Below are 17,132 nucleotides of genomic sequence, written 5' to 3'. Positions count from 1 at the left end.
CTTGGGAAAAGTAAACACCTTGATTCTTCCACCAACTGCATCCCCCAGGGGAGGCCTGATCCATGCTTTGGAATCCACAGCTGCATTGTGTATTTGTCAATGTGATTATATTCACAAACTGTCCACCACACACACAACGGGGCTTCACATAATGTACTTTAGACGATGGTGTAACTTTCCCCGGGCCACCGTGTGCGAGCGGGGGCTATTTGTGGAACCACGCTGATCTCCGTGTCCTTTCCGCCCCCAACAATCCCTCTCAACCTCTCCTCCCCATCCCTGTGGTCATTTATATTCATCCACTTTCATTTACTGCGCCCCGCGTCAGTGGCAGCCCGCACCGAGCTCCTCTCTCACTTGGCAAGCTGTTCTGCTAGTTTTCCCCCCGCTCGCTCTCCTCGGTCTCTTAGTTCCTTTTCTCTCCCCTCCTGCATTCATTTCCTCTCATCATTGCATGCCAGAGTGCTGCTCAATAAATAACAACTATTACCATGCTCCAAAATAAGTGCAACTGAAGAGAACGCGCACACACACACACACACACACAGAGGCTACCACTGAACGCTGTGCACAGTATTTTAATCAAATACTCCAGCAGAGTTTTCTAATGGATCTAAGCCAGGGTCTATATTACTTCTTCCTCTGGCAGTGATCTCTCGTAATAACTGTAGATTCCCTGAAGTTTTAGCTTTGTGGGTCATTATTCAGACGAGATGCACATTGACTTGGATTTGCTATCAAACGCTGCTGTGATCCAAACATTCTGTTTCAGTATTTGTTTTTTCTTTGTTTACCTTCTCTCGCCCTTTTCTTTAGATTGTCCATTAAAGTGACTTTAAAATAACTGCATCAACAGGGGTCACTGTAAGGTATTTAGAATGTTTAAAATGCATGTAAAGACACATTTCATCAGTGGCTTTTTGCTTGCAGGCCAAAGTGACCTGCTTTCTGATGCTGAAATCTACATTTCACACCCCATTCGCTGTCTTCCCAGGGTTTATTATATTGGAATAACCAATTTTTTTTTATATAACCGCCGTCCTCTAAGTTATAAATCACCTTGCTTTGCCTGCCTGTGTGCGTGCGTGCGTGTGTGTGCGTGATTGCTCAGTGAGGGGAGAGTGCGACCTTTTAGCATCAGTGCGAGCAAGGACGGTCCCATCAGGGTCACCATGTGACAGCTGTGCCAGCCAAACAACTGTCCATGAGATGTACTCAGTGTTCATGAGAGACCAGCTGCACAGGACAGCAGTAAGATGCAGTTGTATGTAGGAAGGAGGCAGAACAGATGGAAATACGCAGACTGAGTCAAATTAAAGAAATTGGAGAAAAATATGTTTGTTTCCGGTACACAGACAGGTGGAGTTTGAGGAACAGAGCAGATGCAAAAAATGAAAAAAAAAAAAAAATAAAGCAAAGATTACTTTTGGTTTCACACTTTCAAGAATATTTTTCTTTCCTGCAGTTCATTTTTGTTGCAGGGCAGCTGGTGAATTATCACATGTATGTCAAAGAAATTGGAAAAAAGCACAGCCACAGTTCACTTGAGGACTTGTTGACTTATCTTAGACTGTGCTGTTGGACCTAACCCTTATAAAGCCTGAAATAATGCAGCCTGACTACACTCTGTTTCCCACTTTTCTTTCCGAAGAGTGGAATAAGGCTCATGTGTACATTCACAAGGCTGATTGCTTTCACCGCAGGCTGTGAGTCATTTAAAGTGAGACCTCCTTAAATGTTAAAACTATAAAGGAAAATGTCATTGCCCAAAAGAGGGAAATGGCAGGACTGCATGGTCACGCTGGAAGAAAAAAACAGACACTTGGTATACCAGAGATTGTAAGAAAATTATAGCTTTAATGGCCCTGTTATGGCTGAGGTTGCACAACATTTCATCAGAGAGGAGCAAAGAGGAGTCTCTGTCATTTCTAGCAGGATGAAGTCTCACTGATTTGTTTGTATATAGTTTATATCTGTCTAAATATAGGCATGCATTTTTGTGATCCTTTCTGATGGTTGGAAAACATTTGAGAACAGATGCTGCCACCTATTGGTCAAATGCACAAACATGCCTGTGTCTATTATTAGTTGAACTGGGAACTCGAACTTTCCCTCTCCTGGATGTAGAGGGGGCTGTCGCTGACTGCAGCCGATAGTGGGTGAAAAAACAGTGTGTGGCCACCAGTCCATCGCATGACTCATATGTAGAAAGGCAGTAATTCACACAGGCAGACCTGACGGCACCTTCAGAGTCACCAGTAAACTTTAAACGCATGTCCATCTCTCATACAGGAACCTCATACATGCATATGAGGAACATGCAAACTCCACCCAGAAATGTCTGGAGCCTTGAATTGAATGATGGTAATCTTACCGTGATGCAGAAGTGCCGACATCCATACTGCTGTGAGGCCCGGGACAGGAACTTATTTTCATGTTTTTATTATAGATTGATATGGTAGTTTAAACGTAAATAAAAAAACCTGCCTCACCTGTAACACCAGGAACTTTTCAGCCTCATGGGGAGATAGATCTCCAAAATAATACATTTACACAGTAATAGATAAAACACATGACTTTGTAAGCATAATTATGGATATGTCTGATCATATATGCATAGAAGTCTGTGGTTCAGCCTCAGGGTGTATTGGTGTATTGTTTTTTTGGTTTTTTTTTTTTTTCTTTTTGGATTTCTGTGATTTTTGCATTCAACCGTAAGTCAGGAAGTAGGATTGGTGCCTTCGCAGTTTGTCAGTTTGACTTGTGATAGCATTTAAGATTTTGTCATTTTTATTATCCTTTGTCCAACTTCTCTCTCTCACTCACTCACACACACACACACACACTCACACACACACACACACACACACACACACTCGACATTTGTTTGTGTTCAAATAGATGAGATAATTTGATAATTTCAGTCTGTAAACCAAGCAGTGAACATAGCAATATACATGTTTTATAGATCCATTCAACATGCACCGTAGATAAAGAAACTTTATTGACCCCCATTAAGAAATTACTTCTCTGCATTCATCCTACGCTTATTTGTAGTTAATTTGCACAACACATACCGTACTCAAAGCAATAGACTGCCACAGCGAGGCACCCAGGAAGTTGATGGGGGGGGGGCGGGTTCAAAGGTCAGGGATCCACAGACAGGGGGATTCCTACTTGCAAGTCTGCTTCTTTAATCTTTGTTACCACTGCCCTTGAAAACAAATAAAAAACATAATGGAATTCTAATAGAAAGAACTGAAATTCTGTTGTTTGTGGTGTGTACAGTAGAACAGTGGGATTTATTGCATTTAACCTCTGCTGAAGGACCAGTGGGCTGGGGAGAAATATGAGGCTCGGGAGCTCTTGCTGATTGAAGAACTAAAACCAGCAACGGTCCAATTACAAGTTAGCATAAATAACTTCTTACCAACCTGTACTTTGACACACCGCGATCCCACTTACTCATATTTCTGAATCTTGCAGTATCAGCGGATATACACTTGAGGGAGACAGAGCTACGTTTTGTGTGTGTGTGTGTGTGTGTGTGTGTGTGTGTGTGTGTGTGTGTGTGTGTGTGTGTGTGTGTGTGTGTGTGTGTGTGTGTGTGTGTGTGTGTTGTTGAAGGACTTGGTCCACATTAAAGTGTAGTTGAGACCACCCTTCAATAAGCTCTGTCCTCTTGTCAGGGTTTTTAATCTGCCTCACTCAGTTCCTCACACACACACACACACACACACACACACACACACACACACACACACACACACACACACACACACCGCCGCCTGCTTCAAATAGCATTTCACCACTGCCACCTCACCGATGACACGTCTGCCAGATTTGAATTAATTCTGTGTAAGTGGTAACTATAGCAACAGGTGTATGTACAGCCCCGTCATCTGAGACACCCTTAGACATAATAAGAAATAAAGTGCACTGATATGATAGTCCAGCGTTACGTGGAGAGTCTTCTGCAAATAACAACCCAGACCTCAGACTGTGAGGTGACGGCATGTTGTGTTCTGCCAAAAGAGAGGCATCCAATCTGTCAAGATTAAACAATGTTTTGCAAGAGGCTTGTGGGCTATGAACTCAAATTTACGTTCACATACGAGTTTTAATGTATTATCTGCAAGAACGTCTTTCAATAGGGCAGGGTGCCTGTCCTATTCCTTATAAAGATTTTGATTAATATACCAAAAACAGATCTAATACAAAAATGGAAACGTCAGAATGTCTCTGCACATATGCAAACAAAATTACTTAAAAGTTATATGTTAATTGTGCATCTGTGCAGTTTGTCGTACTTCAGACTCTACATTGAGCACATTTGTTCTGCCAGAGTTTGTGTTCTCAGGACAAGCCAAGTGTTCTGGTCTGGTGTACTTATTCCTGCTGTTGTTTGCAGGGTAATGTTTCAATGTACTTCAGTTCGGTCCTGCAGATTAACTCCCCCCCCCCCATTTTTCTTGCTTTTGTTCCTGCAGCTTTTAGTTCTTGACAAATCCACGTGTCCCTCTTCATCCATGTTGCCCCTGGTAACGAGGGGGAAATGCACAAAGACGTCATGCACAGCAACGGGGAGTGGTTACAGAAAAAAATATTTTACAAAGCACCGGGGACAAGGAGACAGGCATTAAGACAGGAAGAAGAGGAGATGGGAGAAAAAGATGTGTTGACATGGAGAGAGGAAGAATGATAGCAGTGATGCAAGCTTTAAAATTTATTAAAAAAAAAAAAAAAATCCCATTCATCTCGTTTGACTGCAGTGAGGTGAGATAAATTGCAAACTGTCAAATGAAGGCCAACAGCCTCCTCCTCCGCCACCATGGGCGTTTAGTGTGTCTACCTGCCTGCTGCAGCTTCATTTTGAATGACGTGCATACTGTGAATACTGCAGTGATGTTCGCAGGAGAAACGTATATGAACGCACACCAGTGTTTATTTATTTTTTTTAAGCAATGTGATGGCTCATTAAAGCAAATATGACTTCGGCAACCTTTTTCATCTTCTTAGTTACCATGGAGACAATTGAAATGATTGGTTGTTTGGAGGAAAAGACATATCTCAGGTTACCTGTGCACCTTTCTGAAATGTTGGTGCTCATAGAAACGTGGACATGAACTCTAAGAGGGTTTAAGGAAATTCTTTGTGGTTATTACGGGGTTGCTGGGTCATATCTGAAATGTGCAGCAACACTTGATGTTGCAGCTATAAAGTCATTTAGTAAGTTGCTGGTGCGAGCTGTGAGAAATCAGACTGAGACATCACTTTGGGAAAACTTACCTGTCAAATAAACTTGAAGTGTTGTGGATAATTCCTTTTAAATTTATTTAAAAGTGGCATAAATACGCTGCAGATTTGAATGTTGAGGGATTGTACAAATATGTTTGCACTTAAGGGTTACACTTCCTCCCTGGGTAGCACTGTACTTGATGGTCTTTTTGCAATGAAACATTGAAACATTCGACATCTGATTTTTTTTTTTTCTTCCATTCAGGCACTGGATGGTTGTTGACTGGGTGGGTTAATCACTCTTGACTACTTGATGAAGAAAAGAAATGGTTGAGGATAGATTACAGCACTGTCAAAGATGAAAAGGGTGATATAAGATGTGCTGTTAAATGTCTTCACACTGTTATTTAGGTTTTTTTTTGGGTTGTTTTTTTTTTTTTTTTTTTTGGTAAGATGCTGGCAGGCACAAACCAATCTGCATGAGGCAGCTTTTACAGGTCTCCTCTGGTTTCATTAGACTATTCCTTTTGTTTCCTTTGACAAGTTCAAATCTAATGTTGACAGCCTCCCAGCAGGTCCCACCTGTGAGCTGGAAACGATGGCTCACCACAAATCAAACAGTAACCATATGCATTTGTGGTGTATATCGCCTCACCTGATGTTTTGCCCTCAAACGGTCTGGTTTTATGCCATCACTCGGCAGAAATGAATTGGCAGTGAAGCTATTAAGAAAACATCTCAGCCTAAACTTTAAGCTTTGTGTGAAGCATAAACTAAAGTTCATATTTTAGCAGGTTTAGCAAAAATGATAATCCCAAACATACCAGCCCGCTCATGTCAGAACATTATGTGATTAATAGTGCTGTTGCTGCACATCTGGTTTACTGTGCTGCTTTGCAAAATGGGCGTATTCATCTCGTTTAGGAAAATCTGAGAAATGCAAACTATGCAAAGTATTGGCAAAGTGAAATCCAAAACTTATGCTCTTTTATGTCAACTGGAGATAAGAATGCCCTCTGGGCAGCATGAGGTAGCTAATTAACTGTGCTCACCAACAATTAATTCCAAACGCTTGAACTATATATTTGTAAAATGTTGCGATGATGCACAAATCATATTTTGTGAAGGAATGCTAACAGCATGGGAGCCCGACTGTTATTTGGTTTATTTGAAGCTGCTGAAGAACTGGACAATGTCTGTGTGCTGTAGGGCAATTATAGAGGCTGGATGTAAAATGATTTACATGTGTTAGTATTATTATTTTTAGCATATCCAATAGTTGAAGGTAATTCATTTGAATTAAGATGATTTCTACGTGGTAGAGGGCTGGTGGCCGGATATTTAATGGTGAAGACTTCCATCATGCTGTGCTTGGAGGCATTACTGTGTGGAGTTTACGTGTCCAGTTCCATTCATATCAGTGTTTTTTAGAGCATCAATCACAATGCGAGTGTGTGGATTTTCTCCATGCGTTCTTTTTAAAACATGAATTTGAGGTTAATTGGCAGCTCTAAAATTGCTCAAACCTGTGTGTGTTTGGTGTGTGTCTTTGTGTTTGATCTATGATGGAATGGTGACCTATCCAGGGTGGACCCAGCAATTCACTCATCACCGGGGATTGGCTCTGCCCCACTGTGACCCTCAATTCAAGCTAAAAGCCGAAGAGAAAGCCGGTGGATGGATGGACTTCTCTCATGTATTATTCAGTTTATTACCTGACTCTGGAAAAGTAAAGTGATGGAATGTAAAGAAGCTGGCACTGAATGAGAGAAGGTGACAATCGCTGCTGGACCGATTTCCATGAACGTCTAGTTTTTTTCAGGCCATATGAGCAAATGCCAATTTACCCACAGGCGTGCATTCAGGTATCCATATGGCGTTGTTTGCTGTTCCAGGGGATGCCCTCTCCAGCTAAGTCTGAATGGAGGGTTACTCAGTAACTAACGGAAGCTTTTAGTGCAGTCTGCTGCATTTAGAAATGCACCCTGACAGAGGCATGTGCCTCGATTCTGAGGGTCACGCATGCATACCAAATCTTTTTACAGTCTTACTTAAGCGTACCATTTCCTTCAGTCTCCTTTCAGACCTCCCTGAATTTCTTCTCTATTGTGTGTAGACTCCCTCTCTCTCCCGCTGTCTTGCTCTCTCTCTGCCTCTGTCTCGCTCTCTCTCCCTCTCTCTCTCTCTCTCTCTCTCTCTCTCTCTCTCTCTCTCTCTCTCTCTCTCTCTCTCTCTCTCTCTCTCTCTTCTCTCTGCCTCTGTTGCCTCTTGTTCTTGAACACTCACTCTCTCACACATGCTCGCGCTCTGCTCAGCTCTGAAGGATCAGTAGCTTATAAACTAGCTGCAGTCAGCAGTCAGTCTCTCTATGTAAAGAGCTGAAGGAGGAGGAATTGTGCCGACTGGATGGAGGAGAAGTCAGCCGAGCCTTACTGGATTGAGTCATTCTAGGCTGAAGCTTCTTCTTCTTCTTTTTTTTTTTTCTTTTTTTTTTTTTAACTGGAGAACCACCACAGGTTCCACTTTTGGGTTTTGCCAGACAGAACTGGGCAGTTCTGAGCTTGAATGCATTGAATATATTTAGTGGAACTCTTGCAGCCCTTGATTTCACTGGACTGTGTTGCCTGCATGCCTGGAGAGGAAAAAGGCTGGGATGGAATTCCCTGTTATTTTCCATATTTTTTGCATCCTGGTCACCCTCTCTCCCCCTCTCATTCTGCCCTCATCTTCCTCCTTACACTCTGACAGTAGGCATCCAGGATTTCAGAGGAGACAAAGACAGCAGCGGTCTCTGCTTCAGTTCCTCTGCCGGCTCCTCTAAAGGCGGAGAAGGACAAAGAGGCACTTCATTTCTTTTACATTTTGTTTTTTTGCACCAAGGGAGCTGCTTGTGGGGGAAATTATCTGCAGAGCGGTTTTCTTTTTACGTGTTATCACCCTGAGGATTTTCGGATGTGGCTTTTTTAACACATACCTAAACTCTGACTCTGAAGCAGCACACATTTACTGTGTGTGTGCTTGTTTCTCTACACTTGATATATTTTGGCTGGCTTTGTCAATCCTCCATTTGGGTGGTGGTGGTGGTGGTGGTAAAGCCGGGGCAGGCATGGCCCAGCAGGCAGGCATGGGGGTGACCCACCAGGACACCCTGGCAGTGCCCCCCATGCCCAAGCACTCCGGCCTGAACGAGGACCTGGTGAAGATCCTGCGGGAGAACCTGCTGCAGCCAGAGAGGCCACGAGGACACCGGCGCTCGCCCTCCTCCATCTCCCCCCGCCTGTCTCCCCGCAACTCGCCGCGGCTGCTGCGCCGCATGTTGCTCAACAACAACATCCACAAGCAGAGGCGCTTCACTGTCGCGCACACATGGTGAGACCTCGCCGGGCAGATGTTCAGTGTGTCTGATGGCTGAAAACGGGAGGTGGGGAGCTGCGTGGGCAAACAAAGCTGATATATATTTCTTTTTGGTTAAACATGTTTTAAACCACACTCAAAGTTTCAACATTGCAGTTCTGTTTGTTGAACACTGAGTAATTAAACTTTGTTTGTAGTTTAACTGGAATGCTTGCGTCTTGCAGAAATAGCCAGAGCATGTGTGCACGAACCTCCCTGGTGGGTTATTCATGTCAAATCCCCAAGGAAACCTTCCTCTCACCTTTAGATAATGAGTTTCTTTCGAGCCCTTTCTCACCGTCCAGCTTAATCTCCATTCTAATGTCTCTCCACATTAAGCTTTTGTGTAAGTCTGCAAATTATTCTCACTCCTTTTGCCCTTCCTGCCCCCTTCCTGAAATGTCTCTGCTTTTAACTCTGTGATTCACACTAATGCAGTATGTGAAGAGACAGACCTCTAAGCTGACTGTTTTCTTAAGCAGCCAGTGCAGGAATCCATCCATCTACATTTGTTCTCCCGTGCTGTGGACTTCTCTCCACACCTGCCTGCCTGCAGTTTTTGACTATTAATTAGTCTTCTATTCCTGGCTGTCTATCAGCCTCTGGTGCATTCGCCCACGCCTCATCCTTTCCCCTCGACTCATAGCTATCCTCTCCATCCCCCAAATCTCCCCCTCCTTTGCGCCTCTTGCATCCTCACCACTCTTTTTTTTTCCCAACCCTCCACTTCAGCTGTTTTCTGTGCACAAACCATCACCACCTTCACCCTCCCTCTGTTCCTGAAATGGGTTTTCGTCTTTTTTCTCCACCCCCCCCCCCCCCTTCCCGCCTCGCCACTTTTCATTCTTCCTCCCCTGCCCAGCACTCTCTTCTGCTCTACCTCCTGTGTCCCACTTCTTCCAGTCTCCTCCATGAGATTTCCCCCCTCCTGGCATCTGGAAAAGGCCCAGGATGATGTCATTCCAATATTCTCCATTTTTTTTGACACAATAAGCCATCAGGCTTTCTTTTTGTAGGTCTCGATTTAACTGATTGTTTTCATATTCTCTTCCTCTTCTCTCTTGCTTTCTCTATTTTTAATCCCCCATTTTCCCCTCTCCTTTCATCTTTCATTCCTCCTTTATTTGTGCGTTTATCCTCCCGCCTCCCTATTTTTCTTCTGATGGCAGTACCACCTCACAGATGTGTTACCTGATGGCTTCTAAATCCTGTTGCTATTTTAGAGGCACTGCTTCCTGTGTGTCTGTATAATTTAAATTTTATGAATTAATTATCTACTTGCAACACTGTACAGTGTGTGAGGGTGTGTGTGTGTGTGTGTGCGTGTGTGTTGCGTACATGCAAATGTCGCAGTTTTTATGTGCTTGTTAATTCTGATTACGTAACATTACCACCATCATGCTCCCTTGTGCCACTTTAAAAAAGAAACCCATTTTGCACAGTTCCATATTAAGCAGTGAAACACACTTCCATTCTCTGGATGGATTTTCCCCCCCGTTTCTGTTACAACTCTGAGCTCGTTATCGGCTTGACAGAGGGGGGAAGCCGGCTCGAGTCTCCAGAAAACTGCCTCTTAAATATTTGCAACTGATGAAAACACACTGGGGTTCATGAAAGCATGCCGTGATGGTTTGCTCATTACAGATGACAAAACCGGTATGACATTAAAGAAAGATATTGTGTTAGCTTTTGTGGTTTGATGAAATGCTGCTTGGCAGAATCTGTCAAGATGTGCTTGGACGAGGCCTCGTGGTCATTATTTCACTGAGGGGTGCAGTTTTGAATAAAGTCTCCCACTGGTTTGGATTAACGTCAAATCAAGGATTCACATCTGCTCTCTTTAGGAGGTGTGCTATCAATGTGAGGTTTTTTTAGCCTGACATTCTAATACTCAGTTTTATGAAGAATTTAGCTCTCATTAGTGGGGAAACCAAAACAATGATGGGAATATTTTACAATGTCATCATTGAAAACTCATCTGCAGATTCTTGTGGTCTCTCTGCAGCCTTCCTTTCTGACAGCGATTAGGTTTCTTTGCCTTCGAGTGACTCTGCAAACCGATAAATATTGAAGACACATAAAAAAACCATACTGCAGCATCCTGAAAGCTACTCAGTGACATCTTGACACAGAGCTACTCTCCAGAGGCTGAAAATGCAATTGCAGTATTGCTTCAGCTGCACTGACTTTAAAAGGCCTTTTATTTAGCTGGTGGGCAAAAAATGTGGATTACAGCTCCGAACTGTGGAGCGTTTGTTCAGACTTCACAGATCATATGTTTTAGCTGGATAATTTTATTGTGCCTTTTCAGTGGATTTCTTGATAAAAATGTCATGACGCAAGTTGGAATGTCTTTTTCAAACGTGGAACGAAGGTTTTTGGAATCTCAACAGCAGCTGTAGTGTTTATCCTTGACTACAGCTCTTTAATGAAACGTTTGTCGTGTTTCCGCTCCACAGTTCAGTCAGGCTTTCATGAAGCTTCACCTGTACCTTCACCTGCTGAAAGAAAAAAAAAAACTCTTCAGTTGAAAGACAAAAAAAAAAAAAAAAATTCGCTTCCGTGTGTCAGAATGTAAAAAGTGTATTTTGTGAGAACCTGCTGCCTTCATTGTGATATTTGTACTCACATGGGGGCCACAGGAAACAGATGGTGATGGAAAAAAAAAAGGAATAGTTTCTGAGACACTCGGTGACTCGTTGGCCATGTACCTGCGTTGTATCTTGACATTCGGCGAACGTGGCAGGCAGACGAGCAGACGGAGACAAAGAAAGTGTGGGAGGTCAGGAGAAGAAAAAAGAAATTGCTGTTTGTCTGTACATGTGTGAGCCTGGGAATGCGAGAGAACCAATTTGTTTGTGGGAAAGAGAGACATTGTGAAATGGCTGTGAGCGGTCCGGAGGCTGACAACTGCAGTGTAATTCACTCCAATCACCTCCTCATTGTTTTACAGCTGCGGGGAATCGCAGGGCCGCCGCGGTGTAAATCTGGTGACATGCACGGTCCTCCGTGGCTTCACTCCACACTTCATTAACGAGACAATCCTTCTCTGAGGGCCGATTGCTCTGATGTACGGCGCTGCTGCTCCTATGGCATAAACATGGCGAAGACCATTCACAAATTACTTTCCAATCACTTTGAGAATACTTTACAGAATGAGATCTGAATGCCAAGTGGCTTTTTTGCTCTGAATAAATTTGATTGGTTGTAATTATTTGCAAAGATGTAACAAAGGCTTTCACATGGGGGATTTTGCTCATTGTAATGATTTGCTGAGTTGTTTGCAAACGGGCTTACGATCAGTACAGGTTGACGTTTCAACGCCCAAACCTCCCAACTGTTAAAACAATGAGGATGGTACGGTGGAATTTTGAAAACGGCAAATATTTGAGCTGGATTTAATTTGGCTGAGAGGGTTTTAAGTAGAGTGTGGTAGATCTTGTTCAATTGTTGCCAGTATTATTACAACCTAAGCTGCAGAGCTACCCCCAACAGCAGCACAAGCATTAGTGAGGCTTTCTTTTCGGAATTAGGTGGTGTCTGCAAACCTGGGTGTGCTGACAACAGACTTAGGCTCAGAGTTGCATCATGCTCTGCTGTGAAGGGATACATTTGTAATTTGGGTTGCTTTTGCTGTCATCTAAGTTGCGTAGCATTGCGTTATTTTGAGAGCCACACAACAGCGTGTGGCTTATTATTTCTCTGTACGACAGGAGCGCCAGTGTCCTTTTCTGGTGCACTGATTATCAAGTGCAGAAAATTCTCCACATTGTGTGCAAGTTTGGCCTTTTGATACAGAATAACAGGAGGTTGATTGCTTTCGAGAGTCGTATGTACTTCACGACGACTGTGAGAGAGACCATAGGATAGCCATTATTGAATAAAACGCCCTCTGTGTGCTTGTACGAGAAGGCAGGACTGAAGAAGTGTCTCACATTGTTGATCGTGGATTGCTCCTCCAGCTCTGCAGTGACTGCGCACGTATGCGCACGTAAAAAGCAAAGGCTGAACACTCCACAGTCACCTCGGAGTGACAGACAGACCGACACTCACGACTTGGTTTTTCTATTCTCTCCACCAGAATAACTCCACTGATATCCTGTTTTCAACTTTCCTCCTCGCTGACCCTGAGGTATTTTTAATGCTGTTGCACAACAGCGTCTGATGCTGCATTGCAACAGTGCAAGTGTCTCTTTATGTAAGAGGAAAGAGGGGGTTTCAGCGAGGGGAGAACAGGTGGCTTTGTCTGCCGGTGCCGCTTCTTTACCTGAGCGGTACGACTCGGGACTTCAGGTTGGGATGGATGGTGGGTTGTGGGGAGATGAATGAGAGACTCACGGTTAGCCGGATTGATGTTGACTGTTTGCTCCAACTTTATTTATCCACCTAAGGGAGGTGGTAGGGTAGAAGAGAGGGATTGTGTGGGAGTAGAAGACCTCAAGCTAAACACGACGGTGTTCATCTAGGCAGATCATGACTCCCCTCACTTCTCATCTGGTTATATCATCTCTATTTTTGCCTTTGTTTCTCTAACTCTTATTTGTCTTTGAATTTTTTGAAAGTGTAAAACGGCTATAAAGCTCCCCCTCAGTGATGTTGAATTTCTCACATTTATTTCCATATATCCAGGATAATTTTGCTATAAATCATGTCTGGGTGGAGATATAATCGCTGAAAAAACATGAATTTAAAAGACTTGGATTGATAGGGACTGCAGTCATTGCTCCTGGCCAAGAACTTTCCTTTCTTTGTACATTTGAAAATGACATTGTGCGTCAATTGTTGAGCTTCAGAAGCCCTTGGAAGGCACAAAATATTACTGTCAAAGGAAGCAAGGTTAGATTTTCCTTTCCCTCATGTCCTGTCGTGTCTTTTACATTCCCCTGCTGCTGCCCATCACTGCGTATTCTCCTCATAGGTACTAGAAAGGTATCACTCTGCTCATTTGACTTTCTGTATCAGAATAAATACATCAAAGTGTTTTTTCACCACAATACTCCCAGTGGATTGTTAAAGGTGCTTTCTCCCTAATTAGTGCGAGTCATATTGCACACTTGGTGTGAACCAAAATTTAAATGTGATGCGTTGTAATTGGTGCAGCTCGTGCTCACACATACTTTAGCCGCTCTCCAAATGCCGCGCCACCTGGCAGTATTGTTTCCATGACTACATATCATGATGGCATGGGCATCTCCCTGTTTATGCAGCGACCAGCCAGTGAAAAGAAGAAACCCTGAAAAAGGAGATTTGGAATAGTAAACAATCGCAACGGAAACATTCCATGCTCGTGCCGGTGGCTGTTTCTCCTCGCTGTGTTTGATCACATGTGATATGCTCCCTGCAGTTAGCGTACACCAGAGTGCAAGCGTCTCACACTTATCCCGCGGCATCAAACTCCGTTCCAGAACTCAAGCGCGTTGAAATAAAACAGCAGTTGTCAAAGCACTTGAAATTATATGTGAACTACTTCACATAATATGTTGGCATTACTTTATTTATTACCATTCTCCTGTCCAGTTTGAGGTAATGAGAGCTGGAGCCTGGCTGCTCCAGTTGATGTTGTTACACCTTGCATGTCAAAGGGAACATACAGAAACAATCGCCTACAAGCACGTATTGATATTTACAGGAGGGTTGAAGTCACTAATTACTTGACCACACATGTGTTTAGGTATCGCAAGAAACCTGATTAACCTGAGAACCTGCAGTCAGTTGTGGTAAGATATAATACAAAAAGGTGACAGCATGGAATTAAACCTGCAATATTTGGGGAAAAAAATGAATAAGCAGCATAATACATTCTAATACTAATTCCATTACTTGATCATGAAAAAAAAAAAATCCCAAATCAAATCAAACCATTAATATTAGCCTAATTTAATATGATAAAATAATTGAAGGAATTAGGAATTATTTAAATGACTTTGGAGTTTTAAGAGTTACTTAAATGGGAATGCTACTTATATTAAAAAAAAAAGTCTAAGCGAAAGAACTGAAAGTACTTCCTATGTGATGTTTTGATTTCATATTATCAGTAGCGACAGTAAGGATCCATGTCCGTCTACAAACGACACACTCAGTGACAGGGTCTAGCTGGGTTTATACTGATTTTAGTAGCTGTGGGCTTTGAGTGTTGCTCACTATAGAAACATTATAGTGTCTTAAATTATTGAATTTAAAATGAATCATTGATGCATTTTAATAGTGATTTAAAACAAAAATGAAGTAAATTTAGGAAGTGAGAAAATGGGCTCTTGAATTAGTTCTTGCTTCAATTTTTAAATTTTTTTTTTTCTAATTCAGTCTTGCTATGTGTCACTATTTGAGCCCAGGCTGTTTGAGCGTTTTGATATCAAGGTAAAAACTGTCTCCTAATGTGACGTGGTGAATTCATTTTCATTGTTGGCATATAGCTGTGCTTTAAAATGCTCTGTTAAAGTTTTGAAATCCCAAACAGGAAGAAGCTCGGTATACAAGATGTTCCCATCTGCCAACATTTCTTTTCTTATTAATCTTTCTTCCATTTCTGTTAATGTATATTTAATATTGAGGCATGCTTAGGTGGTTGGAGGCAGCTAAGCCTATGAAGTAATTGGTTTTCCTTTTTCTGTACTTTAAAGAGATGATTTGTCCATTAGTGCATTCACCCCTTACAAATGAAGCCCTCCTAATGCCTCTTGCATCCAGACTCCATGCCACACCTTGCTAAGTGGCTCGTCCAGATGGCGTACGTTGCTCTCTGTTTCTATACCTTTGCTATTAATAGTAAGTCCAGTGTGCGTGTTATTCTTGTGTCGTCTGTCTTCCAGCGCAGGCGTCATACCTTCCTCGCAAGGTTCCGTTTGTTTTAGGGGAGTAGCTTTGTTTAAGCAATTGCCTTCCATTCATATGTGGTGGCTTCGGTCTACAGCTGTCATCCTGCTGCGCACGAAGGAGGATTCTCCTGGTTTTATCAGCCCAAACACTGCTCTCCACCCGGGAGAATAGAGCGCATGTGATTTGCATACATATGAGGGTTTGAGCAGTGCTGCTGCTGCAGCGCGAGGCGTGCTGGCTGCATGATCCATCAGCGTCATCGCAGGCTCGTCATTTGTAAAGATTTAAACTAATGGAAGATGTGCACACGACGTTGTGTACTTCCACGCGTTCTCACGCTGATAGATGGATAAACAGTCTCCCCGTGTCGTCATTTTACTATTGCAGATTAAACAAGCCTGTGTGACTCAGCTTTGACTTTGTATTCTGGGGTAGTGGCCGAGTCAGTGTTGGCTGAGATGAATAAGAAAACTCAGATTATATAACCGCGTGACACTGCGAGAGAGAGTAAGACGACTGTAAACGAAAGCAAAAGGGTGAATGAAGTAGAGAGGGATTGAGGACACTTGTTTAATGTTTCACACACTGAAGGAGTCTTATTTATTTATTTTTCATCCCACCAGCAGTGACATTTAATCTACATAAAGAGAGAAGCCCTCTGGAATAGCTGCTGTAATCCAATCATTCTGCGTTATGGAGTGTAACTGGATTATTTTGGAAAACCTCAGTGGCACACTGCTGATATAAATAGTAACTCCCGACACTTTCCACAGTGTTGCATCATGTAGGTGAGAGTCGTGGCCACTCGCTGACCTGGAATGACTGCAGGTGGTTATTTTATCAACCTAAAAATAGTATATTAGGTTTTAGTCTTTCCCATCACAGCTGCCAGAAAGATTTTACAGATGTTCTTCTTTGACGTTCCATTGATAAAATGAGCATAGATTTTCTTCAGTTTGAAGTCACAAGTGAAGCACACCTGGTTTTATATCTCAGTTAAAACACAGATTTTTCACATGTTTGAAATTTGCTGTAAATAGATCATGGTGTGGTACATATAAAATAAAGCGCCACCAGTGACACAAATATATTTTGGTTTAAGCTAATCTGATTTTATCAAATTGGCAAAACATGCACAGGTAAGTCACACACTGAAAAAAATACATTTAATCATTCTTCTTTTTTTCAGTAAAGCAAAAAAACTTAATATATAACAATATAGCCCAAAAATAGTCTTTAACTGATAATTTTGAGATTAAATTGAGGTCATTTTTACACTACAATAGTCTTCTGTAATTCAGAGGTTACTGCACACATATATTTTTTGAGATTCAATTTGAGCAAAAAGATTTGTAGGAATCAAAATAAAAGCCAAACAATAACAGAAGAGTTCACAGAGGAGTAGAGCTGCTTAAGCAGTAACCTTGAAAAAATGTGTCACATTTGTGGTAATACAACACAGTATCGCCCAGTATAGTGTCACGCTGTAATGTGGAACCTCGACACACTATGAATTAAAACTGTATCATGTAACGTTAGTTACCTCTGCTGTGGACAGCTTTACTCTTAAAACGGCCCGAGTTTGGAGGAATAAACACTGACGACTTGCACTCAGCGTTGCAAAGTTTCGGATGTGTGTCTCTTTTGCCCTCAGTCTAATTCCTCCGCTCTTCATTTCCCTCACG

General features: G+C 42.5%; 1 protein-coding gene across 4 annotated transcripts in view; it reads left to right on the top strand.

Annotated features, from left to right (window-relative positions):
• pde4d (phosphodiesterase 4D, cAMP-specific) overlaps nt 1-17,132 on the top strand; it is a 182,525-nt gene that overhangs the window by 83,677 nt on the left and 81,716 nt on the right. For 2 of the 4 annotated variants that reach the window (XM_030105022.1, XM_030105017.1), the window contains exon 1: nt 7,740-8,607. The exons of the other annotated variants lie outside the window; for them this stretch is intronic. In XM_030105022.1, coding sequence (XP_029960882.1) covers nt 8,345-8,607 — 263 coding nt within the window. In that variant the 5' untranslated portion in view covers nt 7,740-8,344. Of the gene's footprint in view, nt 1-7,739; nt 8,608-17,132 lie in introns of those variants that run through there. 4 annotated transcript variants of the gene reach the window in all.

The sequence above is a fragment of the Salarias fasciatus genome, chromosome 12, assembly GCF_902148845.1.
Source record: "Salarias fasciatus chromosome 12, fSalaFa1.1, whole genome shotgun sequence".
Classification (NCBI taxonomy): Eukaryota; Metazoa; Chordata; class Actinopteri; order Blenniiformes; family Blenniidae; genus Salarias; species Salarias fasciatus.
This window is presented reverse-complemented; position numbering and strand designations above follow the sequence as displayed.